The 27,061-nt window shown below is 44.5% G+C and overlaps 1 protein-coding gene across 3 annotated transcripts in view; it reads left to right on the plus strand.

Annotated features, from left to right (window-relative positions):
- Positions 1-2,424: 2,424 nt before the first annotated feature.
- The window catches only part of LOC147435164 (ferrochelatase-2, chloroplastic-like), a 48,884-nt gene continuing 24,247 nt past the window's right edge, over positions 2,425-27,061 (plus strand). For 2 of the 3 annotated variants that reach the window (XM_086488270.1, XM_086488273.1), the window contains exons 1-4: positions 2,425-2,664; positions 2,749-2,880; positions 2,976-3,270; positions 3,358-3,501. In XM_086488270.1, coding sequence (XP_086344396.1) covers positions 2,795-2,880; positions 2,976-3,270; positions 3,358-3,501 — 525 coding nt within the window. In that variant the 5' untranslated portion in view covers positions 2,425-2,664; positions 2,749-2,794. The remainder of the gene's footprint in view (positions 2,665-2,748; positions 2,881-2,975; positions 3,271-3,357; positions 3,502-27,061) is intronic. The other variant, XM_086488272.1, reaches the window with a different exon arrangement.

Below are 27,061 nucleotides of genomic sequence, written 5' to 3' on the forward strand. Positions count from 1 at the left end.
TGCATTGGGCCAAGCAACTTTCTAATTGGTGTCTGAAGCTACTCCACTAGGTGTCACCCAAGATTTTGGCGGTCCCTTTTTTGCGAAGCCAAGAGACGATGGCCAAGTGTCTCCCACCTCACACCGTGCACCTAAGCGCCATATTTCGTGCTAAGTTTGTAACCAGTTTTACATATCTAACCTCGTTGGTCTACATTACCTAATCAAATAAAGTCTATTAAGTTTGTTTATTTATTTATTTATGTATATGTATATAATCTCTTGTTACTGAAGGTGAGTGCAAAAGTTGTTGCTTATGCTCGATGGCTTTATAATGCGTTGTCTGCTTCTGCTTGAGTTAGTTCGCCCCTAGGGGTTTGTTGTATTCAACATCTCGTTCTCATTAAGGAAGAGTTTTGTCCTATAAAATAGATGCAGGGTACTTTTTCTTAAGCACACTAGTGTTTCCCTAGCACCTTCTTTAGGTCATTCTTTTCACTTAACTAATCATTGATAATGAACATGATATCTGTAATGCATGGAATTACGCTCATAGAGTAAACTATGGGCTTCAATTAAGTCAACTTAAATGCCTTGATCCACTACATTGGTGTCTTGATGCAAGTGTTCTCTCAAGCAGCTTATATGAAATATCAAGCGTACGTGCGAGTGGGATGGAAGCTCCAATTTATAGCTACTTGTCTTATATTTTGGGGGTTGATCCAAATTTCACACTTTTTGAATTTTATGCCAACCACTAGAAAACTTTTAGCAGGTTTGCTCGTTAACTGGTAGCCGCCGGTCACTTGAACCAACGCATCACCGTACCCATGCACTTCACCCCTAAGGGTTTCTTGTATTGAGTATCTCATTTGTGATACTAAGTTTCTATAACATATTATGCCGTGTCTTGTATGGTCTCTCTTGTTTTTTCCATTGTCATCTCATTTGAATGTGAGAGAAGTGCAAATCACTATTTCACTGTCACGGCACATTGAGCAATGGACCATTGCACCATGTTGTCCACACCGCAAAACAATTTTGATGACCATGATGGTGTTTTCATGGCAACCCTGCATGGTTCTAGGCTACGAGAGCTCATGTAAAGCTTCATGTTCAAGTGCGCTTGACGGCAAGAGTGCATATGGGCAGCTCAGGACTGTAATCGACTCCCAAATAAGAGGAAGGTGATTTGGAAACAGTACCTGAACTAGAGGAGTGCTTGAAGAAGAACACCCCACACCGACCATGGCTAAATCAGATACCTATTCCGAAGAGCCTACCGAAGTTGCTAGTGTGTCACCTGCTCGCATCCTCCCTCTATTTACTCCTCCTCCTCCTCACTCGGCCCTTCAGTATGTTCTCAATCAATGCAAAATCTTTTTTATCCACTTAATACATTCTAGCCCATCTTTGTCGTTCTCCTCTTGGCCTTGATCCCCACTATCTCCTTCCCGGTCCACTTGTTTGATAAGGGGTCATTGACTATGACACATGATCTACGCCTCCTCTCGGCACACCAATCAACACATCCCCTACACCCAATTTGTACCCACATATGTTGCGTGTCGTTCCAACAATTATAGTTCAAGGAGCCGCCTCCTTGTTGACCCCAACATGTACGTCCATTATCAAAATGCCTCCTATCTGGGTCTTTCGCAACCACGCCCCCAAATACCACTTCACCACCAATTCCATCGACCCTCATTCCTCGTTAGAATGACAAGCTTGAAGTACATGAAGTATGTTGTTGCCCCCATCAAAATCCTGATGATCATTGCATTATGTGTGAAGAAACAAATTACTTGAATAACCCATATGCAAATCCAGTTGGTGATGCCAACCAACGACTTGCAAATGAAAAGGATATTTACAACCACTATGGTGGATGTGTAGCAAGCTTGGGTCACTCAATACATGATGTAACAAACTTGCATAATGCTTAAGAAGGATCTCACAACTCTCACTATCAAACAACTACAACACGCATTGTGAATTCTCTTAACCATTTAAAAGTGACGTGGAAGGTCACTGAATGCCCATGTTGCCAAAATTATGAAGTTGGTAAATTGGCTACTTGTAGCCAACCAACCAAGCCAATTGGTGTAGAGTGGGACATTTCTCAGAGGTTTGGACAATAATGGTCCCCACTTCTGCATGGATCTCTTGGGGAAGATACTCGACAGTCAAGTGGAAAGAGCGTGTCTAGTAATTTAGTCATTGGCTTGTCCGCTGATAGCGTTTTCTCCAACCAATAAGCTATAGCGACAAGACATTCACAACTACCCTTATCGATTTGGCGGGCAGCGTGCGTGTGTAAGGGCCTCCTGCCCATTTTTGGAAGCACGATGAAGGGGATAGGCTAAGATTGTTGTTAACCTTGAATAGCAACAACTATAACATCAACCTATTGATGAACAGTTTCTTCAATGCTAGTGAATTTAGAGCCAAGTGATTATCGACGACGCAACACAGGCCAAGCAAAATTGTAGGGCTTACACTCTCCTCTTAGCCCAATTTCCTGGTCGCGTCGATCAGAGAGAGAGAAACGTGTGCATTGTGCGCTTGGTTGCGAGTCGGGCATCTGGTGCCCTGCAGAGGATTAACTATGTCCGTCTCACGTTGCGATCGGCCGAAGTCTTCCATTTTTCTCGCTGCGTGTGGCAGCTCCTTTTATTTTATCTGGTATGGCGGCTTGCACCTTTGTGCCCCAAAAGGGCTTCTAATCGAGTGAATGTGGTTTATTGTAATTTTTTTCCTTTTCCTTAGAGTTTCTCTCTGATCGGAAGTTGCTGAATTGAGGAGATTTACCAGAATGCAAATAGACGTCGGTCGGGCAAGCTATGTTTCAAGCACATATCAAGGAGAAAACTATGCACAGAGATGTCCATCTTCATACAGGTATCGCAGGGCATGGGAAGTTGGAGCCATGCACCACCTGGCATATATTAAGCTGTTTGTCTTTATCGTAAGGCTCACCCCTTTTGATGTCACAGGTATACCCATGTATGTAAGCTGTCATTTAAAGGCTTCGTTTGTCAAAAAACTACTAGGAGCAGCTTGCAGTCCACTAAGGTGCTTAGGTTGCGAGTCACACGCAATGGCACAATTTCGAGGGGTTCCACTAAAGTACAGGAATTTCTATGTTGTACGCTTGCAAAAGAATCAGAAGGTGTTGTCGAGTCTTTGAATTACAAGAAAGAGAATGTAGGGGTTCTTTTACTCAATTTGGGAGGACCAGAGACGCTCGAAGACGTGCAGCCATTTCTTTATAATCTGTTTGCAGACCCTGTAAGTCGATTAAAACTGTGCTCTTAGTCATCCTTTTTGTCATGTAATGCTTATTATATTATGTTTAGGCATCCTTGCTACATGCAGGATATAATTCGGCTGCCGCGCCTTCTTAGATTTCTGCAGCAACCTCTGGCCAAGTTCATTTCCATGATGAGAGCACCTAAAAGCATGGAGGGATATGCCTCAATTGGTGGGGGCTCACCCCTGCGCAGGATAACAGAAGAACAGGTGAGTTTTTTGGTTGGTTGGTACGTTGACAGATTGTTGGAGTGAACTGTCCTCGGACTCTTGCATGATAATGTCTGTTCCAGCAATGTCTTGTTGGTTACATCATCTGTGAGCTGTCAATGGAACCATTGAACGGATCTAGAGTACATGAGGGCACCTTCCCTCCTCTCGTCTTATGCATTCTTGAGCTTGTTGGATCTCTCTCTCTCTCTCTCTCTCTCTCAGACCCCCCTCTTTTTCTTCCTAAATCCTTCTTTTTGGTCCCTTGCTTCTCTCGTTGTTCACACTCTGCTGTTTATAGCCCTGCATGGGTGTTCATTCGCACTGAGGAGATTGATGTTGCTATCCTGCCGACTGGAGACAGCTATGGCAGCCTGAGGTTTATTGGGGCTAGTGGGTTCCTTGGCTGCTGATGGTTATCCTCTTAGGGCACGACATGGTTATATGCTGTTCATGGTGGCTCCTGCTTGTGGTCACTATTGATGGTTCTTTGATAGAAGATACCAGTATTTGAAATCACTATTATTGCTTGCGGGCTTATTTGGGTGGTTGGCTTTGCAAGTAAGCGCCATTGTGTGGACTCGTAATACCCTACCTCATGTTGCTCTGCCTTTGGAGACTAGGGTTGGCAGCAAGTCACAAAGTGGTAACGTGGCACACCCAACCGCAGGAGAGATGGCCGGGTGGACAAGAAGAACTGAAACCAGAAAGTGAGGCCAAGGGGCCTAAATCGAAGGGGTTAGGGTTTTAGTAAAAACCCTAACCCCACCCAACTTATGGAAGACCGGCCAAGGGGCCTAAACCCAATTAATCAAAAGCTTGATCTCTGGACTGAAATTCCAAAAATCGCGCTGACTGTTGATGTGCTAATGTTGTACGGAATTCCGTGATTTGCACTGACTGTTGACATGGCACAACTTTACGAATGTCTGTATATCACGCTGGCTGGTTTTTGGCAGTTTTGCGTGGGCTTTTGGAGAGCAGATGCTTTTGAACCTGATGCTTTTGGGGCTCTGCTTTTGGGCATCCCTTGTAAGTTTAAATGGCCACTCTTCTTGGGAGCATCTGGATCCAAAGTCTCGAAGAGTTGGCGGACCCTTGGGAGTTGTACTTTGCGAAGTGATAATAAAGAAATATCGAAAGGAGCGCTAGTCTTTGGGGCAAGTGTGTCTTGGCTCGGAACTTTGCCCGCCCATGTCGACTCTCCTTCTGTCTTTAAGTTTAGTGATTTTGTAGTTTCTGTTCGTGTGTTGCTATTGATTCTCAATTGGAGTGATCAAGCCTGTAAGAGTGGTATGAGAGCACAAAACGATTCTTCTTTTTTGTAGGATCCGATTCTGTTTGCAACACACATGGGTTCTCACGGAGAATTCGAGAGAGACCACCCCTATGACTGTGGGTCACCGGGGAGATGAAAAGTGTCACAAACTGCTAACATGTCAAGCCACGGAAGACCAAGCGGAATAGGGCTCCCCGAGCATAACCCAGCCAACTTGTTGATTCTGGCCGAGAGGCCTAAACTCTAGCAGAAGCAGAAGAAGACCAAGTTTTCATCAATGCTTTGATTCTTGCCGAGTGGCCTAGGATTAAAACCCTAACCACCAACAACTTATGAGACCCCGCCCAATAGGACCTAAAAAAAAGACATTGAAGACCTCGCGAAGTGGCATGCTGACGCGGCAACTGTATAGACCCCCGCCAATTGTGTTGACATGTTGTCTCGGCCTGCAGTTTGGATTTTCGTGTTTTAGGGGACTGCTGACGTGGCTTGCAGTACAGGTGTTCCGCGTTTTACAAGACTGTTGACGTGGCGCTGCTGTACGGACAACCACCATAGGCGCTAGCTTTGGAAGACTCTATGCTTTTAGACTATTTGCTTTTCATGTAAACTGCTTTGGAGCACCAAGGGCCTTTAAATATGAAGTGTGGGGGCTCTCTCTGGCATATTACCGCGTGCAGATGCAGAGTAGAGCCACATGTGTAAATACCGAAAGGGGCACCAGGGTTTGGGGCTTGTGCTCTCTTGGGGTGGAACTCCGCCACTCCCTTTCTTGTGTGCCGTGTTTCTCTTTCAGTTGAGTTGTTTTGAAGCGTCTGAAGTCTACTCGGTCTCCTTTTTCTGTTAGCACGTGGTGCCCTCCTGTTATAGTGGTATTTGAGCTTCAATCGTGTCCTTTTTTGAAATCATACCGGTCGTAGACATAGTGTAAGATGCAGCAAAAGTGAATGTTGATATTGCTCAAGATGAGTGCTCCGAATTGTGCTCAAGGGTTCCTTTTACTTACGAACGTCGGAAGGTTCTTTTTACTTACGGAAGGGAGGACCTTTCGTTCTTAGAGAGAGTGCAAGCGCAAACAAAGTGAATGCTATTGTGAATGAAGGTGTTCAGAATGTGTTCAGAATGAGAGAGAGAGAGAGAGAGAGAGAGAGAGGAATACGACAGCAGACGGTTCTCAAACCCTCCTCCAAGGGCCCCGCTCTCTATGGCGAGAGAGGTCTATGCTATAGATTGCACAAATCTGGTACAATGGTCTAGATGCAATGGATTTGCCGACGATGTCGACGACAATGACGACGACGACGAGGGCATGCTGAAAACTGAAAACGCTAGGTCTGATCTGCTGAATTTCTGAAAACGCTGCTGAAAACCGACACTGTGCCGGCAAGGACGGCGATGGTGACGACGCGACAACGATGCGCTGAAAACGCAGATGCTGAAATCTGCGGACAGCGGGCTGAATCTGAAAACGATGTCTAATCCGACCGTACGGCGAGGATCTACTGTGGGTAGGTGAAATCTGCGAAGCCAAGGAGTTAGTCTGCAATGGCTAAGGGTTGAAACTGAAAACGCTACCTGATCTGAATGAATCTGGCGATGGAAAACTGCAAACGCTAGGTAGATCTGAAGGAGAAACGTTGGGGCTGATCTGCAATTGAAAATGCTAGATGCTCTGGAAGAATCCAAAAAACACTAGCTGTCCTATTGGCTGAAAACGCTAGGTCTTCTGTTGTCTTGCTGAGGAGAGAACACTCCAAGCCTGAGCTTCTTCTATCTCTTCTGCTGGGAATGAGCGTCCCCCCTTTTGCTTATATAGGTCAGACTGGTTGGGTCGAGCAGTCCTCCCTACAGTTCCACGACCTTGGGAATTGGCATAAATAATAAATGAATAATAAAAATGCCTGCAACTGAACTGCCCCAAAAATGCCATGGAAATTTGGGTTAGGATATGTGCCTGGACATGCATGGCTTGTGCACAGGCTCACAGAGGTGCCAGAACACTTCCTAGGCTAATGTGAACCCTACTATCCTAGAACTGATAGCTTGTCCACATGCGCACAGAGTTAGATGTGCACGTGACATCCCCTCCTTTTTAAAGTGAGGTACTGGTACCGAGCTGCATGGCTTCCTTGTAGGCTGCCAACAACTCTGGATAATCTTTGAAAAGTTCTTCATCAACCCACACTACTTCGTGGGTTCTTCGATCCTTGAACTTCAAAAAATACTATCTAACTTGCTTCTTTGAGCCATGGCGAAACCGATGCAACAACACTTGCTCCGGCTCCATGACTTCGGCTTCATCGATGATCTCTGGTTCTTCTTCTTCGGAAATGTCCTTTGGAGGTGTACCCTGAAACACTTTCAACCAAGAAACATGGAAAACGTTGTGCATTGACCATGAGTTAGGCATTTGTAATTTCATGGAAGCCTCATTGATCTTTTTAATGACAGGAAATGGACCTTACATTCTAAAAGACAACTTAGGACATTTCTTTTCGACTTGCTTAAGACGTTGCTTCATGATTCTCAAATAGACCCAATCCCCTTCCTTCATAGTAACCTCATGACGATGCTTGTTAGCCTGTTGTGAGTAAGACTCCTGAGCCTTGCTTAGCCAAAGCTTTACACTCTCAGAAATCTCATCCAACAATTGACTTTCAGCTTTCAGCATTGGCATCAGGCAATTGATTGACCGAGCGAGTCAAAAGTGACTAGAACGGACGGCCAAAAGATGCCTCGTACGGAGTTCTACCAATGGCAGAGAAATAAGAGTCATTCAAAATTGCTTGAGACTGTTGATCATGCACATATAACTTCAAAACATCAAAAGCCAACTGATTGTAAATTTCTGTTTGACCATCTGACTGTGGATGAAAAGCGAATGAAAAATTTAACTTTGTGCCAAAATTTTCAAAGAGAGCTTGCCAAAATTTGACGTGAACTTAACATCCCTATCTGAAATTGATTGACTTTGGCAAACCACAGAGGGGGTACCAATGCTTAATGAACAATCGTGCTACATCTTGTGCAGTGATTGTGGCCTTACGAGGTGGCCCATACTCATCTTTTGCTAAGTCGCTTGAATTTGTCGTATTGCCTCCTCTCGCCTCAGCGGTTGCAAAAGAGGTTGATTGATTCTTTTCGGAATCCATAGATGTCGCGAGAAAAGGGATTGGATTTCCCGGTAGAAGAGAAATCGGCTGCGCTTTGATACCACTGTAACAAACTTGGGCATCCCAAGTCTAGATTCTGTCGTGACACAGCAGAGATTCACTTCAAAACAATTCACAATTCAAGAGTCGACACGGCTCGGCATAGTCCGGTGCCAAGAGAGATTGGCCCCAAAGACTGGCGCCCCTTTCGGTATTTCTTTTATATTAATCTTTGAGCGAAGTACAACTCCCAAGGGTGCTCGCTCTCAGACTCTGTGTCCAGGTGCTCCGAGAAGTGAGTCCCCTTGGGTCACTTATAAACTTTACAAGGGTGCTAAAAGCAGAGCCCTAAAAGCATGAAACTCAAAAGCAACTCAATCCCAAAAGGTGGCAGCCAAAAGCAGTCAGTGCCTGCGGAAATCCGTACAGCCACGTCAACTGTCAACGCGAGTTGCGGCGTTAGTACAACTGCCACGTGAGCAGTCTTCTACGCAGTTTTTACTGCCTAGTCCCTTTGGCCCCTCGACAGTTGTCCATAAGTTGGCACAACTTATTAGTTGGGCATACCACGCTATCAGTTGTGACAATACCCCTCAGCATCTATCGCAATACCCTTCAGTACCTCAGCAATACCAAGCATGTCACGATTGTGACTTGCTACACTCTTCTTGATTCATTACAGACGCAGATGCGAAGTGTGACCAACTCAGAAGGACTCCTGTTCTCGAACGGTCACAACCCTTCGCCCAAATGTGTAAGGTGCAGTGGAATGAATGTTTGAACTTTGCTCAAGATGAGTGCTCCAAACTGTGCTCAAGGTCCCTTTTCGTTCTTATGGAAGGTAGAGCCTTCCGTTCTTAATGAGAGAGTGCAATGATCACAAACAAGTGAATGGACAATGTGCGTGCAAGTGTATGAGACTGAGAGATAGAGAGAGAAGAGAAATACGACACCAAGACGTTGTAAAACCCTCCTCCGAAGGCCCCACTCTCGTCGGCGAGAGTGGTCTACTATTGATTGCATAGACTTGTACAAACTGAATGCATGTGACTGATGCAAGTCTAGGGTAGATCGATGACGACGACGGGGATGGCGAGACCGATCTAAGGGCTGAAATCTGACACTTATGTATTGCTGTCCAAAAACGCTAATGGCTGAATTCTGCGGCTGATTTGCTGCTATTGGTGAACTTCACCGGGACCAAAAACGCTGATGGTTGCTGATCTCTGATGGCTGAAAACTGGTGGTCTTTATGGTGGTCAAGGCTGAAATCTGCTGTTGGCTTATTTGCTGAAAATCGCCATGCAAAATGGGCAACTTGGGGGTTCTTGAAAACGGAGGTCTTCTGCGGTGAAACTTGCTAATGAAAAACGCTAGGGGCTAAGGATGCCTGGCGAGGATGCTTGATGAAAAACGCTAGGGGATTTGAGTCCTTGCTTGGAGGAAAAACGCCATCAATGAAGGGTTCTTGCTGAGAAGTTGCCTGTTGAGGTACCTGAAGAGGGATCTTCCTCACATGGCACAAAGAAAATTCCTTCAACTCTTCAAGAAGAGGACAGGTTGATGGTTATATTGTCTTGTGGGTGACTACCATGGGTCTATACCTTGCACTTTCCTTTAAGGGTGAATCTGGGCTTATCTTGGATTCATCTAGGTATATCTTCAAGAAGAGGACAGGTTGTTTAGAACTCAACTGCGTTGTTGCATGGACATGTTTCAGCAGTTGGCTAACAACCCAAGGATGCAGGAGTTCTTACATGTTCCGACACAGGGTTTTCAGCCTCCTACACAGGGCATGACTGAGCCGTTGCAGGAAAAGGAGATTTTCAATGCGCAGAGGACTCATGATGCTCGAGGGAAAGCCCATGTGGTTGAGCAACTAGCGGTGTCCAATGATCCAAAGCAACTTGCTTTAGGTGGAGAGGAACCGTTTGTGAATGGTCAAGGGAGGAATGAACACGCTATGCGTCAGACCCTTCCATTACCTAATACTTATCCTGGTTATTTTGGAGGTGGTTCAGTGTTTCAAGCTATGGCTGGACCTTCCACAGGTTATATGCCAGGGAATGTGTTCGGGACAATGCAAACAGGCATGGGTAACCCTATGTACGCGAACATGGGTGTCCAACCAGGTTTTCAGGGTGCCTATGGGCAGTTTCGAGTGCCCGGAACACAATTTGGTATGGCTGGTTTTAGCAGCCATACGTACCAAATGCAGATACCACAGGTAAAACAGTTGATGCGAGTGTTGGAATGAACAATCATGGAGCACCACTGTTACAAGCATCTGTTTATGATAATGTGGCTCCTTTGAGTCAGCTTAAGGATTACAAGGAAGGTGGACAGGGAGTGAAGCTTGAAACTTTTAGAGGAACTGAGGACCAATTGAAGGCTTTGACCTTCATACAGCAGTTCGATGCAGCTTATGCTGGAGGATACTTCACGGAATCCTCAAAGATACGCAAGGCTGCCACTTTTTTGAAAGGGAATGCGCTTCAATGGTGGACCGCATTGTTGAACCAGGGTCAAGCCCCAACAACGTGGGTCCAATTCAAACAGCTTTTTGCTCCTGCATGGCTGACAAACACTTTCGAAGTGGATGTGATGACAGAATGGCACGAGTTGAATGCTAAACAGTGTGCGAATCTGGAAGAATACAATAAACAGTTTTGGGCCGCACTGTTGCCAGTCACCTCTTATAGGTTTGTGCCATTGTGAGAACAGATTGAGAAGTAATGTTGTGGATTGCCCAAGAAAATCAGGGACTATTGCATAAAGACTACTGTCATGAATATGTTTCAGTTGATAGAGAATGCAAGAGTGGCCAACAATTTGTCGAAGGGAGATTCCGATGGATTTAATAGCCACAAGAAAGGGGCCCAGGGCAAACAGTTTTCAGCCAAGGGCAATGTTGCAGCAAAGCCTTCTGAGCCTTCCGCAAAGAAGCCCTCCACTGAAGAAGGTGATACGTCCAAGAAGCAGTTTAAATCTTCTTCGGGACGAGGACAAGAGCAAAAAAGGCATTTTTCTGGCAAAACTTTTGAAGAAAGGAAAGCTCCTAGGGAGGCCAAGAAATGCTATATTTGTGAATAGGAAGGACATTTTGCAAATGAATGCTCTTAGAAGAAGTCACAGGATAAGGAGGACAAGTCGGACCATAAAGGGAAGAAGCCAAAGCCAAGTGCAGGACTTGTTCCAGATTTGGTTGGAGACTAGCCAAACACAGATGCGATGGAGTTGTGCAGAGCTTGGGGCAAAGTTAGAGACAACACAGTGCTGGTTTTCTTTGATCCTGGAGCCCGTGCAAATTTCATATCACTAGAATTGGCATCAAAGTTGGGCATTCGTGCAGAGGAGATGGGTATGACAGGGGAAGCAGGTTTGGCATGCCCAGGTCATTCAGAGCCCGTTACTCCCATTTTGGGGAAGCTTCGTCTGCACATTCAGAGCTATGTGGATGCGGAAGAATTTCATATTATGCCACTTGAGGGCTGTCACGTGTTACTGGGTATCCCATGATATTACAGGTTGCATGCTATGGTGGATACTTACAACAAAAAGATTACCCTTGTACATAGAGGAAAGACTCATGTCCTTGATGTAAAGCTTAAAGGCGAGTCTGTTCCAGTTGTTTCTGCTTCTACTATTTCATATGTAATAAAGAATCATCTTTCTGCGTACTTGATCCTTGCAAAAGAAGTACCTCAAGTTGTATCTAATTGGTCTACCTTAGATAAAGACAGGTCAACTTTTTTGAGTGGTTTCAATGATTGTTTTTCGGACTCTTTGCCAGGGGAGGTACCTCCTGAGAGACCTGAGGATCATACCATACATCTTGTGCCAGGTTCTAGTCCACCGAATAGACCACCATACAGGGTTAGTGCAGCCCAGCAGAAAAAGATTATGAGTCAGGTCAAGGAGCTTTTAGAGAAGGGGCTGATTCAGCCTTGTTCATCCCCTTTTTGTTCGCCTGTACTTTTAGTGCAGAAGAAGGATGGTTCATGGCGTATGTGCATTGACTATCGCGCCTTGAATAAGAATACCATCAAGAACAGGTTCCCCATACCGAGGATAGATTACATTCTTGATCGGCTTGAGGGAGCGTCATTGTTTACAAGAATAGACCTAAAGAGTGGGTATCATCAGATACGCATTAGGCCAGAAGATGTCCATAAGACTGCGTTCAGGACAACATTTGGTCTCTATGAGTTTCTTGTCATGCCATATGGTCTCACAAATGCTCCTACCACATTTAATAGAATGATGGACATAATTTTGAGACCACATAGAAACTTCGTGGGTACCTTCTTTGATGACATGATTGTCTATTCGAAGTTTGAAGGGGAGCATAGGGATCACTTGGCTGCAGTTTTCAATGAGTTATGTAAGAACAAGCTACTCATTAATGCGAAGAAGAGTGAATTCTTTTTGCAAGAGATTCACTTCCTTGGGCACATTGTTTCAAAGAATGGGGTACGCATGGATCGCGCTAAAGTGGAAGCAATAAGATCATGGCCAGACTTGAAGTCCGTACATGACATCCGAAGCTTTCTAGGCTTATGTTCCTACTACAGGAGGTTCATCCGAAATTTTGCTGAGATTGCTTCTCCACTCCATGCACTACAAGGAAAAGGAGTTACTTTCAAGTGGACAGCCAAGGAAATTTTAGCGTTCAAACACTTGAAAGAGAAGCTCACTTCAGATCCGGTAATCATTTTGCGAGATCTTTCAAAACCTTTTGTGGTTCAGTGTGATGTGTGTGGCCATAGTCTCGGTGCAGTTCTAATGCAGAATGGCTGAGTAGTCGCATATGAGAGCAGAATTCTTTTGAAGACTGAAAGAAACTTGCAAGTCTATGAGTAAGAATTGCTGGCAGTAATGCATGCTCTCACTAGTTGGAAACACTATCTGCTAGGGGCTGATTTTGTTGTCCAAACGGATCATCAAACCTTGCGATATTTTCTCACACAGACGAAGTTGTCTGAGAAGCACATGCGATGGGCAAACATCTTGTCAATGTTCCATTTTCAGATTGTGCATGTGCAAGGGAAAAGAACGTGGTGGTTTGATGCGTTGTCACGAAAGCCCCAAATTTCAGCAGTGTCAATTCCGTACCATTGTGAACTAGACAAAATGAAGACACAATATGCTGAAGATTCAGATTTTGCAAGGATCTATGACCGGCTTGTTGATGGGCAACATCATGAGCACTATATGCTTAAGAATGACTTTCTCATAATGCATGGAAAGTTATGCGTTACTAAACAGTTACGGCCAAAGATTTTGATGGAAAGTCACGCTCCACCTTATGCTGGGCATCTTGGAATTGATGCGACAGTGAAAGGGTTTGAGGCATTCTTCTATTGGCCAGCTTTGCGTCAAGATGTTGACACATTTGTAAGATCATGCTTAGTATGCCAAAAAGTCAAATTTGACAGACAAAAGCAACCGGGATTGTTGCAGCCATTGCCGATCCCAGATAGGCCATGGGAAAGCATAGCAATGGACTTTATCTTTGATCTTCCAAGAACACAAACAGGCAATGATGGGATTTGGACTATCATTTGTAAGTTCAGTAAACAGGCCCATTTCATTCCTGTGAGGAAGAAGATAAAGCCAGAACACATGGTCAAGATATTCATGAGCAATATCTTTAAATACCACGGGATGCCTCAGTCAATTGTCAGTGACAGGGATCCACGTATGACGAGTCTTTTCTGGAAGGCATTGTTTGAGAACATGGGCACTACGCTAAAGTTCTCTTTTTCGTTTCATTTGCAAATTGATGGACAGTCAGAAGAGGCAAATTCTACTGTCTTGGACCTGCTCAAATGTTATGTGTCAGAGCACAAGGCAACTTGGGAACACCATCTTCTATTGGTTGAATATGCTTACAATAACACTGTGCATACGTCAACAGGTAAGGCACCATTTGAGATAGTGGAAGGAGGGAAGAAAGTCCCACCCATTTTGCAGACTAAGGACAAGATTTTTGAGGCAGATAAGTATGTGCAAGATATGGATGAAACATACAGGAAGATAAAGATTGCTCTTGAGAAGACTTAGGCTAAACAAAAGAAAGCTGCTGATCGTCACCGTCGTGAACTTGTATTTTCACTTGGTGATTGGGTGCTTTTGCGCTTTGAAAAGGCCAGGTTAAGGAAAAGGAAAGGCAAGGAACGCTTGTTTCCTAAGCTCAGTATGTGATATCATGGTCCTTTTAAGATTTCATAAAAGATCAGCGATGTAGCTTACAGGTTAAAGCTACCAGAAGGCTGGAAAATACATAATGCTTTTCATGTCAGCCTTCCAAGGCCCTTTGTTGGTCATGTGCCAGAGAATATGCTTGATGAGGAACAACCCGAAGTGGAAGAATTGGATGAAATCCTTGATCCTGAACAAATATTGGCACAGAAAGAAAGAAAGGTTGCAAGACGCTATTTGGTGAAGTTCAAGCACTATCCATCATTGGATGCCAAATGGATGGAAGAGTCTGAATTGGTTGATTCACCTCAGCTATTGCAATTGTATCTTGAAGCCTTTCAGATGGAACCCACAGTGACTTGATGTAGCCTTTTCTGGAGCAAGGCAAGAGCACGGTTCATGATGCTCAAGAGAGTAGTTAATCAATTGTATCTACTCTTTCCATACAGAATTTAGCTAGAGAAGTTTGTGCTTCAGAGTACACTAGAAGGCTTCTATGCTTGATATATGTGTCGTAGCCAGGTTGGTGGGATTGTTTAATCGTCCAACGCTACATTTCCAGAAGCATGTATATCTTGGATTCCCATCATAGAATATGTGTGATATCAACAGATACCGCATGTATTATTGGCATGCAAGCAAGGTCGCTTTCAGTATTTCAAGGGTGGGGTGTGTCACCAGGAGGTGTATTTTTCCTGTTGCCTTCCGTAAATAAGTACTAGATATTTTTATTTATTTTATTTTTACTTGTTTTCCCCGGAACCCTTGAAAAGGTGCAAGTGGACATTGCATGGCCAGTGTGGAACGGCTGCAGCCGAATAGGTTTCTCACAGCGGGAGTCTGGGTCGGTCAGTCTGGGACTTGTCGGGCCAGTTAGCACTGAATTCTGATGAGTATGGAAGCCTGTGTGCGCCAAATGAAGTCTGGGCCACTCGAAAAGTCACTTATAAATTTATCAGTCAGTGGGAACTAGGGAATTAACTCAAAAGGGGAAAACTGGACACAGGTCGGTTCTAGGTGGATTTTCCACTTCCATCAGCAAGAGGGGGCGCCCAATTTGAGAGAGGAGGCTGATTTTTGCATGAAGTGACCTACAGTGTGTGTTAGTAGTGGGTGCAGGTCTACAACTTTAATGGAAAGCTTGCCTTCTCCTATGTCTCATGTAGCGCGATGATTTGCTCTCGTGCATCTCTCTCTCCCCTTTGGCACATATGGTAATGCCCCACTAGTTGGGCTACTCAGATGAACATGTACAGTTCTGGGAGTTTATGCGCGTTTGCCAAGGCAAGAGCCTTGTGAACAGGAACCGGATTAGCTAATTGCTAATCCCCCACAGGTATGCACAGTTCCATCGAGAAAGATTGCGAGTTTGGAGAGTTTTCTCGTGTGAAAATTCGTCCGATTCACAGGGGAATTGTCCCATTGCGTTGGGGAGCCCTTGGGACATGCGTAGATGTGTTCGCTCCGCTAAAAACGATCCGAAACAGCGAATTACAGCCTGCTGTGTTTTTCTGCAGGTTTAGGGTTTCGCACCTAAACTGCAAGGGAACCCCGGGGGAGCTTCGTGAGAGCCTTGGGATGCGTGTACAGGCTTTTGGGCACCCGGCAGTGAAAAACAGGGAATTACAGCCCGCTGAATTTCTGTGACAGCTCACCAGAAAGCTTCGAGAGAGCGAGGGAATCCGTCCTAGCCAGGTGCTTTTGACCTACAGGGGTTTTTGCTCCGTTATGCTGCCAAAATCAGGTCGAAAACCTCCGTTTTTAGCCCTCGCCAGGTTTGGACAGCTTTGTGAAAGCTTGTGCTAAGTGGTCGGATCGTCTACCTTAATTTGAATAAAGAAATACCGAAAGGGGCGCCAGTCTTTGGGGCCTACAGGGTGTCGGTCTCGTGTGCACAGTGACATTCTAGCTGCTGGACGCAACTGTGTTCTCTTCCCTTCTTAGTGCTCTGTGTAAAGTTAACAGGTAATTGAAATAGTATCGCCCTCTACGTTGTACAGGCCGCATTGCGTTGGGATCTGTACCCACACAATCTGGAACTAGTCCTGTTTTCGTCTTGCCTTTTCTTCCACGTTCCTCAGCTGCTCTCGAACTCTCAGGCCTTTCGTTGTCCTTGTTATTCTTTTCTTTTTGTGTCTTTTTAGGGCACTTCGCGGAGATATGTCCAGGTTCCCGCATCCGGAGCACTTCCCCTTCGTGATGAAGCGAGCTCTCTCTTGAGGAGTAAGCTTGGGTCGTGGATCCTTCTTTTCTTGGTTTGCTCTTTCTCTTTCTAGTTCCATTTGCTGAAGTCTGTTCGGCTCGTTGTGTCATAACCTCATGGGTGGGGTAGGTCAGATTGCCAGAGTGAATGGCAAAACCCCGTTTTGCACGACTCATCAACTCCTGAATAGAAGCTGACTTCTGTTCCAAGCAGTGAACTCGGATCTCTGTAGGTAGACCCAAGATAAACCGCTCAATCTGTTCTCTAAATGAGGTTTTCTTGAATGAAGAGGCGGGTAAAAAAGAGCTCCAAAATCTCTCGCAATATGCGTCTACTGTATCTTTCTTGGTCATCTGAAGATGGTTCCAAGCAGCTCGTATATCGCGTTTATACTCTTGAGTAAGCCAAGAAGAAATAAAAATCTCCTTAAATTTCAGCCTTTAACTCGCGCAGTCTTGTTTAAAAGAAGCGTGGACCACCAAGTTCGAGCATCCCCCTTAAAGTAAGAGGCAGCTCTCCGAATCTTAGAGTGCTCTAAGTAGCGTCCTCCTGCGAAAGCGATGTCAAACTGCTATACAAAAGACAAAACCTTCGAAGCATCTCTATATCCCGAAAATGTGTCAAATTTAATTGAGTGTCCACCTACCTTAAACTCTCAGACCTTCTTGCTTTTATCTTCCAGAAAGTCATATTGGTTGGCTTTATAAAAATTCTTCTTCTTTGCAAAAAAGTTGTTGTCGTCAGAGTCTGAATTGTCTGTAGACGAGTCCTCTGTAGAACTGTCACTCACTGGGCGAGATTTAGACTTCTTTGCCTTTTTCTTGCCCTTTCCGAAGCGTTGTTTCTTGCTTCGGTTTTTGCCTTTGCAGTCCGCTTCGCTCGAGTCAGATGAGCTAGAAGAATTGTGAGAAGAAGAAGAACTGGGTACTTCTTCAAATCGAACATGCTTCTTCTGTTTCTTTGCCTTTTCAAATGTCGACTGACGACCCAAATAACGCGGGAAGTGAGTGCCTTTCTTCTGCTTTTTGCCATGCTTTTTAGCTTTGTTTTGCGCGTCAAAAAGTTGAGCAATCCGTGCATCAACCACCTCTTCTAATTCCTTTTTTGAATATTTCTTGTGAGTAGAAGGTTTCTTGAGAGCGGGTTTTGGGGGTGGTGTTGTGGTTTTCTGCCACTGCGCATGCACTTCCTGATGGGTTCCTTTCGACAGGGTCCAAGGGACACTAGGAATTAATGGGCAGGCGGACTTTTGACGCGGACAACTATATGGAAACCTCCGAAAATTGCACTGACAGGTGCTGACCTGATAGCAGTACAGATTTTCGCGTTTTGAGCTGTACGGATTTCCGAAAATTACGCTGGCAGCTTTTTGGGTTAGATGCTTTTGAGTTGAAGCTTTTCATGTGATTGCTTTTGGGACTCTGCTTTTGGGCATCCCTTGTAGTGCTTATAAGAATCTCTGAGGCCTCACTTTGCAAAGCATCTGGACGCAGAGTCTGAGAGCAGAGGTACCTCGGTAGTTGTACTTTGTAATGATTAATGGTAAAGAAATACCGAAAGGGGTGCCAGACTTTGGGCCCAATACCTCTAGGGTCCCTTGTGCCCTGTCGAAAGGGACCCATCATTTGGACAACTTATAAAAATGACTTTTCATCTGCCAGAGGTATCTGGGTGGTCATGCCACGTCATCACTTTGTGACACATAACAAGAGGCTCCCGAGTTCTATCGAGTCTGAGATCTAGAACGGACGTGGGAATACCTTGGGTTCAAGTGCTTGTATGACTGTGAGGATTAGTGGTGCTAATCTTATAATTAAGACTTAAAACTTCATTTTTAAGATCAAATTGAGACTCAAGAGACTGAATGTGTGTTTGAATGATTGAATGAATGCTTTAAAACTGAGTACAATAGGCTCCTTATATAGGAGACGAAGAGACACAAATGAAAAGACACGTCTCATGGTGAAGAGATGCGACTTTACACGTAAAGACACATCTACTCGGCGAAGAGATGCAACCATTGGACGAAGAGTCGTAGCCGTAGAGCGAAGCGGTGTGACCAGTCGTCGAAGGAGTGTGGCTTTTGGCAAAGAGGCATGTCTCTTGAGCGAAAGGTCGTGACAATCCAAGCGTACGAGTCCTCTTTGGCATGGCACTTTGGGTATTTGCAACTAGGAGTAGATGTAATACTGTACAATAGTCACAATCGTGACATTCTCTCCCATTTAAAATGATAGCCTCGGTTATAGGAATGACTTCTGATGTTGATAGAACTCTGGAAAAGTATTGAATCTTCGAAAATCTCAAGTCTTTGAGTTATTTGAAACCTTTGTCTTGAACCTTTGCTTCTTGCTAGAGATTTTTGCTTTCACTGCTAAATCCCATGTCATTGCATCGTTCAAAGACTTTTTAGAAGAATCTGGTTTAATTAGGTTGACTGGAACAAGGGATTGATCTTCAAAATCCTTCATGTGATGTAAGACTTCTGGTTCAAAATCCTCCAATAACTGTGAAATATTTGGTGAAGAGGAAATCTTCTCAAGGCATTCGGTGAAGGGGGTAACTTCAACTTTACTAATCACTGGAGAGGATTTTGGATTGAGATTGCAATCATTTTCCAACAATGAATCCCAAAATTCTTCAGAATTGTCTCTAAAAACTGTCACTTCTTGACTTGCGATTGGCATATCATCATCCAACAAAGAATCAAAGAAAGCATAATCATCATCTTCTGACTCAGAATCTGCAACTATGTCCTTATCTTTATCTGTTAACGAAGTATCACTTAAAAAAATTTCTTGCTCGAAATCATCTTTGTCTTCATCAATTGTTTCAGCAGAAGTTAATGAATTCAAAATTTAATCAAACATAATTTTTAACTGCATCGGAGATCATATTCATTTCATAATCCACTGTATCATGTTGTTTGACTTGTACACGTGAGGCTCCAATCACTCGTTCCGCATGATAAAGCCTGTGTAAAACCAGATCATGTCCATCTTTGAACAAACTGATAGTATGTCCTCGAAAGCTAATTGTTGGATCATATTGGAATAACCAATGTTGACAAAGAATCATGTCGTAATAAGATAGAGGCATGACTTCGAGATCCAATTGATCTGCATAATTTTGAACATTGAACTGCAACTGTCTCATCACAAGTTAAAATTGATCTATCTGCTAACTCCACATCATATAAGTGAGATGTCTTCTGAGTTGGCAAACCAAGCTGTTGAACTATCTGGGTGCTGACGAAGTTATTAGAATATCCGCTGGCCACCAAAACATTGATGGAGCGACCATTGAGAGTTACAAGAAGGCTCAAAACTTGCTTTGAAAGAAGCTCCAAAAAACTGAAGAATCACATTGAGCATGCTTCACAAGAATGGTCGTATCCGCCGAGACATGAGTTGTATTGACCACAAATTTTGCTTTATCTTCAGCAAAGGCTGGTTGTTCAAAATTCGATAATGTTTCCGTGTTGGAATTTTTTTTCAAATTAGACGGATTTGGTCTCTTTGGACATTGATACCATCTATGGTCACTACCACAAATTGTATATGAAGTCGAAGAAACATTTGACGAAGAGCCTTGCTGACTATTGGAATGCCGATCTTGAGAAAAATCACGTCCTTTACCACGATCAAGTGGAGTATTTGAAAAAGATCTTCTTTGATATTGCCGATCTTGAGAGTAGAATCTTGAAGTTGAATTAGGCACTGAGATTGATGCTGCTGACTTTGGCTATAGCGTTCTCTACGATCGCGCTGTGAAAAGCGAGCGCTATGTGAAGATCGATCACCAGGGAGAAAATTCCATGCAGGGCGTCGATTATCGCCAAGACGTTCCACATAGACAATTGCAGCATCTAAGGTGATAGGGTTGTATTTGTGTACATCCTCCTTCAGGGTTGGTTCAAGCCGGTCAATGAACTGTGTAGTTTATCAGAGGCTGAGATTCTCTATCTACAGAGTTAGTCTCTGAAACTCTGTGATATATGTGGCCAAGGAACCAATCTGGCTCAGGCGGCGAAGAGAGGACCGGGCATGAAAATCCGCATTGGTAGGTTCGAACACCTTGCGAATAGCATGCTGAAATTTGTCCCAAGAAGGTGTGTGTTTCCCATCAGCAACCCGTTGTTGCCACCACAGAAATGCTGAGTCCTTGAGCAGAGAACTAGCAAGTGCTACTTATTTGCTTTCTATCAAATCCGTGTTGGACAAGTAGACCTCCATTTTGAATAGCCATTGGTCTAGCATGCACTTGTTACTGCGACCATTATAGGGCTTAGGCAGTTTAACATCCAATTTCTTCTTCTGTGCAGCATTGAATTTTTTATAAAGTAATTGAAGTTCACGATTGTCTACCTCATCTGTTGGATCTGGTTCGTTTTGTTTGTCCACAGAAGCTTCGGAAGAAGGTATCGAAGCAACATGTGTAGTCCGAGAAGCAGTATGATTAGTCCGTGATGAGTTTTGCGTTTGCATTTGCTCTAGGCGAGTGTTGATTGAGGTGACGCTTGTGGAAAGTGTTGCCATTTGTTCCTTGATAAGAGCAAGGGCATCCTCAGATTGACCTTCTCCATGGTGTGATGGCGGCATGGTTACGCCTTAGAGGAAACTCGAGTAGGTGCAGGAGCAGGTTCTCGAAATGGTTCTAGGATGGGTGCTCCTAGAGCGGAAACTCTGGTTGGAATGGGTTCTGGAGGATGTGCTATGATTATTAGCTCGCGGGCGGAAAAATGTTCTGGTTCAGGAGCCGGCAGAGGCAAAAGAGGATTCTCTGGAAGGATTTCTTCAGGCAGTGTCTATGTACGACAAGTACGGAATTGGCACATCATAGGTGTCATCATCCATGAGGAGGGCAAGGCCGATACGCATGACTCGCCTCAAGGGGAAATGTGCGCAACAATGCCAGCGTTGGAGAAATCCTTTGGAAGGATGGTACGTAGAGAGATTTTGCTGGCTTTCATTTTATTAAGTTCTCTTTTGGGTTAATTAATGCCAAGTCACCCCCTTTGGCCGGCTACCCAATTTTGGGGCCGGTGGGCAACTTCAAAAAAAATATAGGCTATTACAAGGTGCAGCGAGCGTTAAAAACTCTTATCGTAACTTTCAGCCAAAGTAAGCATTGCCAGCGCAAAAGAAGACAAATCCGCCGTGCGCGTAATCACCCAGCAAATAAAACGTCAAACATTGCTCAATGCTGCTGCTTGGGAAGGGATTCGGCGCCAGAGAAGTTTGCTGCCCAAGGGATTGGACGCCAACGAATTTGTTGCCCAATGGGTGTGACCATTCGTAGGAGAAGTGGCCGATCGTGATGACCTTTCGTTAGAAAGGGTGCGAGCACGGAGAAGCGAACGGGTACATAATTTTGCCGGGTCCATTGCACACACTCATGGCTGTCCCTTTCTGTTTATGTTGCTTTTATATGCGTAGAATTAAATTAGTTACCTCATACGCGTAGTCGAAGTGCACCATCTTTCCGCTGCTGCCATACAACACAGGAGGTGAGGGTTGCGGGTAGGGTAGGCAACGACGAGCGTAGGTAGATGCTGTCACGAGGACGTGGCAGTTATTAACCATGTCACAGAGATGTGGCAACTGCTAACCTTGGTTGTTGGTTTCTTTCCAATGGGGTTTATTTTATTTGTTTTGAGACCCTCTTTTTGAAGTAGCAAACGGTCGGACATTGTATGGCCAATGTGAACGATAGATTCACCCGCAGACGGGAAGTGTGCGGCATTGGAATTCGTATGGTAAGAGGATGTCTAGGCTCAGAGCAAGATCATATAGGTTCCCCCGTCGCACTTAGCAAGTTGGTGGATACTAGGAAGTGAACTCAATTAAGGCGTAAAGTCAAGGTGGGACTACCAACAAAAAGTATCCAACAGTTGGGCCACATTGCATTTTTGGATGCGGTCCCAATGAGGATAGATGGTCAGAAGACTAGTGGGAGCCCAACGGAAGCATCTCCTAAAATTTAGGGAACTGCTATTTTGGGCCGTGAAATGTGTTCACGTCATTACCTCCGGTATGACTAGGGGAACATTTTATAACTCTGCCGTGAAGTCAACTGGGCAACCGGTCAGGATATTTTTAAGCGGCGAACCCGAAACGGGCAAATGCTTGTAAATGCGCCAAGTGTCGAATTTTCATGCACTTTCCTCTTGCAGAAAAATGGGCGCTGATTTTTAAGCTGGGAGAGGCCTCATTTGCAACCTGTCACAGGTTAAGAGCTATGGAGTGCTTTCTTTCCCTCTCATGTACAGTGTGGTGCTAGGAGTGATGCCCTGCACACTACACACTGCTCTCTCTCTCCCCTACGTGCAGTTATGTGATGCCCCACAAGAGGGCTACTCATTTGACTGATGTACAGTTGTGTGGGTTCATGCTTTTGTGCTGAGGCAAGAGCCTCCTTGAGCAGGAACAGGGGTAGCTAACTGCTGCTCCAAAGCAGGCACTGGTGAGGGTCATAACCTCACCGTACAGGTGCAAAATCAGCGCTGTGTATGCGCTGTAAATTCACTGTTTTTCAGCCGTACGGACGCCAGGATCATTGGGAATCGTGCCCCACTGGCAGAGGACAGTTAGGGGACTGTTTGGGGCTGAAAACAGGGCAAAAACCAGTAAATACAGCATGCTGAATTTACTGTTTTTGGACATGAATCAGAGGGTATACGACAGTGCAAGCGAGTTCCAGCAGGGGAATTGGTTTCGTGCAAGTTTTGGGGCTGTTATGCTGCCGAAATTTGGCCAAATCAAATGGTATCTAGGTGGATACACGTGAAGGATTCCCAGGACTTTACCTTGTAATTTACCCTCCTAAAGAATAAAGAAATACCGAAAGGGCGCCAATTTTGGGGCCTACAGGTTGTCGGCGTCTGCTCGGAGCATTCTAGCTGCCGAGCCGTGTGTGTATTCAAGTGTTAATTCCTGTCGCAGGTTCTCTTTGTAAAGTGCTCTGTGTGTAAGTCTAAAGTAAAGAATTTCGGGTGAAAGCCAACGCCTACCGCCCTACGGGCCGGTTTCAAACGCCAAGTCCAGGGGCCCGAGAAAAATTTTGCTCTTGATACCACTGTGGGGATTAGTGATGCTAATCCTATAAATAAGACTTAAAACTTCATACTTAAGATCAAATTGAGACTCAAGAGACTGAATGTATGTTTGATTAATTGAATGAATGCTTTAAAATCGAGTACAATAGGCTCCTTGTATAGGAGATGAAGAGACACGTCTCATGGTGAAGAGACGCGACTTTAGACGTAAAGACACATCCTTTCGACGAAGAGCTGCAACCATCGGAGAAAAAGTCGCAACCGTAGGGCGAAGGGGTGTGATTAGTCGTTTGTAATTGGGCACTTAAGTGTCTTGAGACACTAAAGTGTCCTGTTTTCCTACCAAAGTTTTGGTAACTTACGTGTCAAGCTAGAAAGAGTTTTTTTACACCTTGCTTTTACCATAGGTTGGTTATAAGGGAAAGAAAACATTGGATTTTTCTCCATGTCAAAATACAAGCCCTATGGAGAGAATTATGGTAAGTTCTAAGTTGTAAATTTTTTGTCAAAAATAATCATAAAATTCTTTGCTCTTTTTGTAAAGATGACCTTTTTTAGGTTTGTAAAATCAGTGTTAATACTTAGTGTTGCAAAACAATGGAATGCCCTTCAAGAACTAGTTTCCAAGACACTTGCAAGTTATAGACATAATTTCATACTTGAGCATGTAACAAACTTGGACACATTAAGTCAAGATTCTATCGTGACACAGCAAAGATTCACTTCAAATTAATTGACAGAACAAAAGAGAGACGACACGGCTTGGTGTAGTTCCGTGCCAAGAGGTATTGGCCCCAAAGACCGGTGCCCCTTTCGGTGTTTATTTTTATATTAAGCTATGTGCAAAGTACAACTGAGCCCGCGGGTGCTCACTCTCAGTCTTAGCGTCCAGATGCTCTGAGAAGTGAGTCCTTAAGGCTTCTTTTAAACACTTTATAAGGGATACTAAAAGCAGAGCCCCAAAAGCTTCTCAACTCAAAAGCAATAATCTCCAAAAGTTGGCAACGCAAAACGCGAAGCATTTGTACTGCTGTCCGTAAATCGCGGCGATCCGTACGGTATGCCACGTCAGCGAGCATAAATTGTGGCGATCCGTATTGCCAGCCCGCCAATGCTTTTCTTTTATTTTTTTATTATTTCCAAGGTCCCCTCGTCCCTTGGCCATAACAACTTGTTAGGGTGTGTGTTCGGGGGGCTCTGCCACGTCACCAGTTTGTGACATACCCCCCTCTTGAAAGAATTGTAATTGCCCTCAATTATGCCTCCCAAACCCTCGAAGCTTCTACGATGAATCGCAGAAATAGCCAAGACTAGGGACTTCCGAGACAATGCATCTGCCGCCAAGTTTTTCTGCCCTTGAACATGGACGATCTGGAAGTGAAACTGTGACAAGATGTTAGCCCATCGCATCTGCTTTTCCGAAAGCTGCTTCTGTGACAAAGTGTAAACTTTGATGATCAGTGAAGACCGTGAAATCGGCTCCGAGTTGTAACGTCGCCAGTGAGCAAGAGTGTCACAAAGTGATGACATGGCGGACAACAGAAACCCTAAAATTCCTGCAAACCCTAATTTCTGCCAGAAACCCTAATTTCCGGAAATCGTAGGGGCTATTTTTTTTTTTTGAAAATGATGAGCGACGCGAATCTTGTTTTTTTTTTTTTAATAAAAAAAGAGAAAAGACTCTCTAAGAAAGAGAGAGAACTGATGCTTTTTATTTTAAAAGCTTTTGGGGCTCTGCTTTTGGGCATCCCTTGTATCTTTAAATAAGTGGTGAGGGCTTCACTTCTCAAAGTATCTGGACGCAGAGTCTGAGAGTGAAACCCTAACCACTCTCTTGTACTTCGATGATTGATTAATACAAAAAGAAATACCGAAAGGGGCGCCAGTCTTTGGGGCCAATATCTCTAGGCACGGAACTCCACCGGGCCAGTGCAAATCTATTGTGATCTGTGAATTGTTTTGAAGTGGTTATTTGGTGCTGTCGCGGTTGATTCTTGACTTGGAGTGTCCAAGTCTGTTACAGTGGTATCAGAGCACGGCCGATTTCTCTTCTACGGGAAATCCGATCCCCGAATTTTTTTTCCGCGGCACCTATGGCTTCAGGCAATGATCAATCGACTCCCTCTGCATCTCAAGATGCGAGCAGGGATCACAACGAAGATTCCGGCAGAGAGTATGGCCCGCCTTGGCCTACTTAGGCGGAGCGGCGAGAGATGGAGCGTCACCAGTTGATCGGCGATGCAACAAAGATGATGCTCAATTTTGCCAAGGACCCGAAGATGGCAAAATATATGAACCAGACCTCTTTGGAAGAGGTACAGATGGAGTGGCAAAGAACCACAACACCACTCCCGAAACCCGCTCTCAAGAAACCTTCTGCCTCCAAGAAAATATATGGAGAAGGAACTGGAGAACGTGGTTTATGCACGGATTGGTCAACTTTTTGATGCGCAAAAGAAAGCCAAAAAGCACTGCAAAAAAAAAGCAGAAGAAAAGCGTTGACTTCCCGGGATATTTGGGTCGTCAATCGACTTTTGACAAGGCAAAGAAACAGAAGAAGCGTGTTCGATTTGAAGGAGTACCCAGTTCTTCTTCTTCTTCTTCTTCTGACAGTTCTTCTAGCTCTTAAAAGCGAAGCAAGAAACAAAGCTTCAGAAAGGGCAAGAAAAAGGCAAAGAAGGCTACATCTCGCCTAGAGACTGACAGTTCTACTAAGGACTCGTCTACAGACAGCTCAGATTCCGATGACGGAAAGTTTTATGCGAACAAGAAGAATTTTTACAAAGCCAACTAGTATGACTTTCTTGAAGATAAAAGCAAGAAAGTCCGAGAGTTTTAAGGAAGGTGGCCACTCGATCAAGTTTGATACTTTTCAGGATACTCAGATGCTTCGAAGGCTTTGTCTTTTATACAGCAGTTTGACATCGCTTTCGCGGGAGGACGCTATTCAGAGCACTCCAAGATTTGGAGAGCTGCCTCTTAGTTTAAGGAGAATGCTCGTACTTGGTGGTCCACGCTTCTATTAAGCAAGATTGTGCCAGTTACATGGCTGAAATTCAAGAGGATTTTTATTTCTTCTTGGTTGAGTCAAGAGTTTGAGCGAGATATACGAGCTGCTTGGAACCATCTCCGGATGACCAAGAGCGATACAGTGAATTCTTATTGTGAAAGATTCTGGAGCTCTTTTCTACCCGCCTCTTCATTCAAGAAGATCTCGTTTAGAGAACAGATTGAGCGATTTACCTTGGGTCTACCTACAGATATTCGAGATCACTGCTTGGAACAGAAGTCAGCTTCTATTCAGGAGTTGATGAGTCATGCGAAGCGGGGCTTTGCCATTCACTCTGGCAGTCTGACCTACCCCACAGATGAGGCCATGACACAACGAGCCGAACAGACTTCTGGGAATGAAAGTAGAGAGAAAAAGAGCAACCGAGAGAAAAATGATGCACGACCCAACCTTACTCCTGAGGAGAGAGCTCGCTTCAATAGAGAGGGGAAGTGCTTTGGATGCGGGGAACAGGGACATATCTCCGCGAAGTGCCCTAAAAAGGCACGGAAAGAACAGAATGATAAAGACGACGACAGGCCTGAGCGTTCGAGAGCAGCTGAGGAATGTGGCAGAAAAGGCAGATAGAAAAGCAGAACTGGTACCACATGGCGTG

This window comes from Adiantum capillus-veneris, chromosome 18 (assembly GCF_014529385.1).
Source record: "Adiantum capillus-veneris isolate H3 chromosome 18, ASM1452938v2, whole genome shotgun sequence".
Taxonomy (NCBI): Eukaryota; Viridiplantae; Streptophyta; class Polypodiopsida; order Polypodiales; family Pteridaceae; genus Adiantum; species Adiantum capillus-veneris.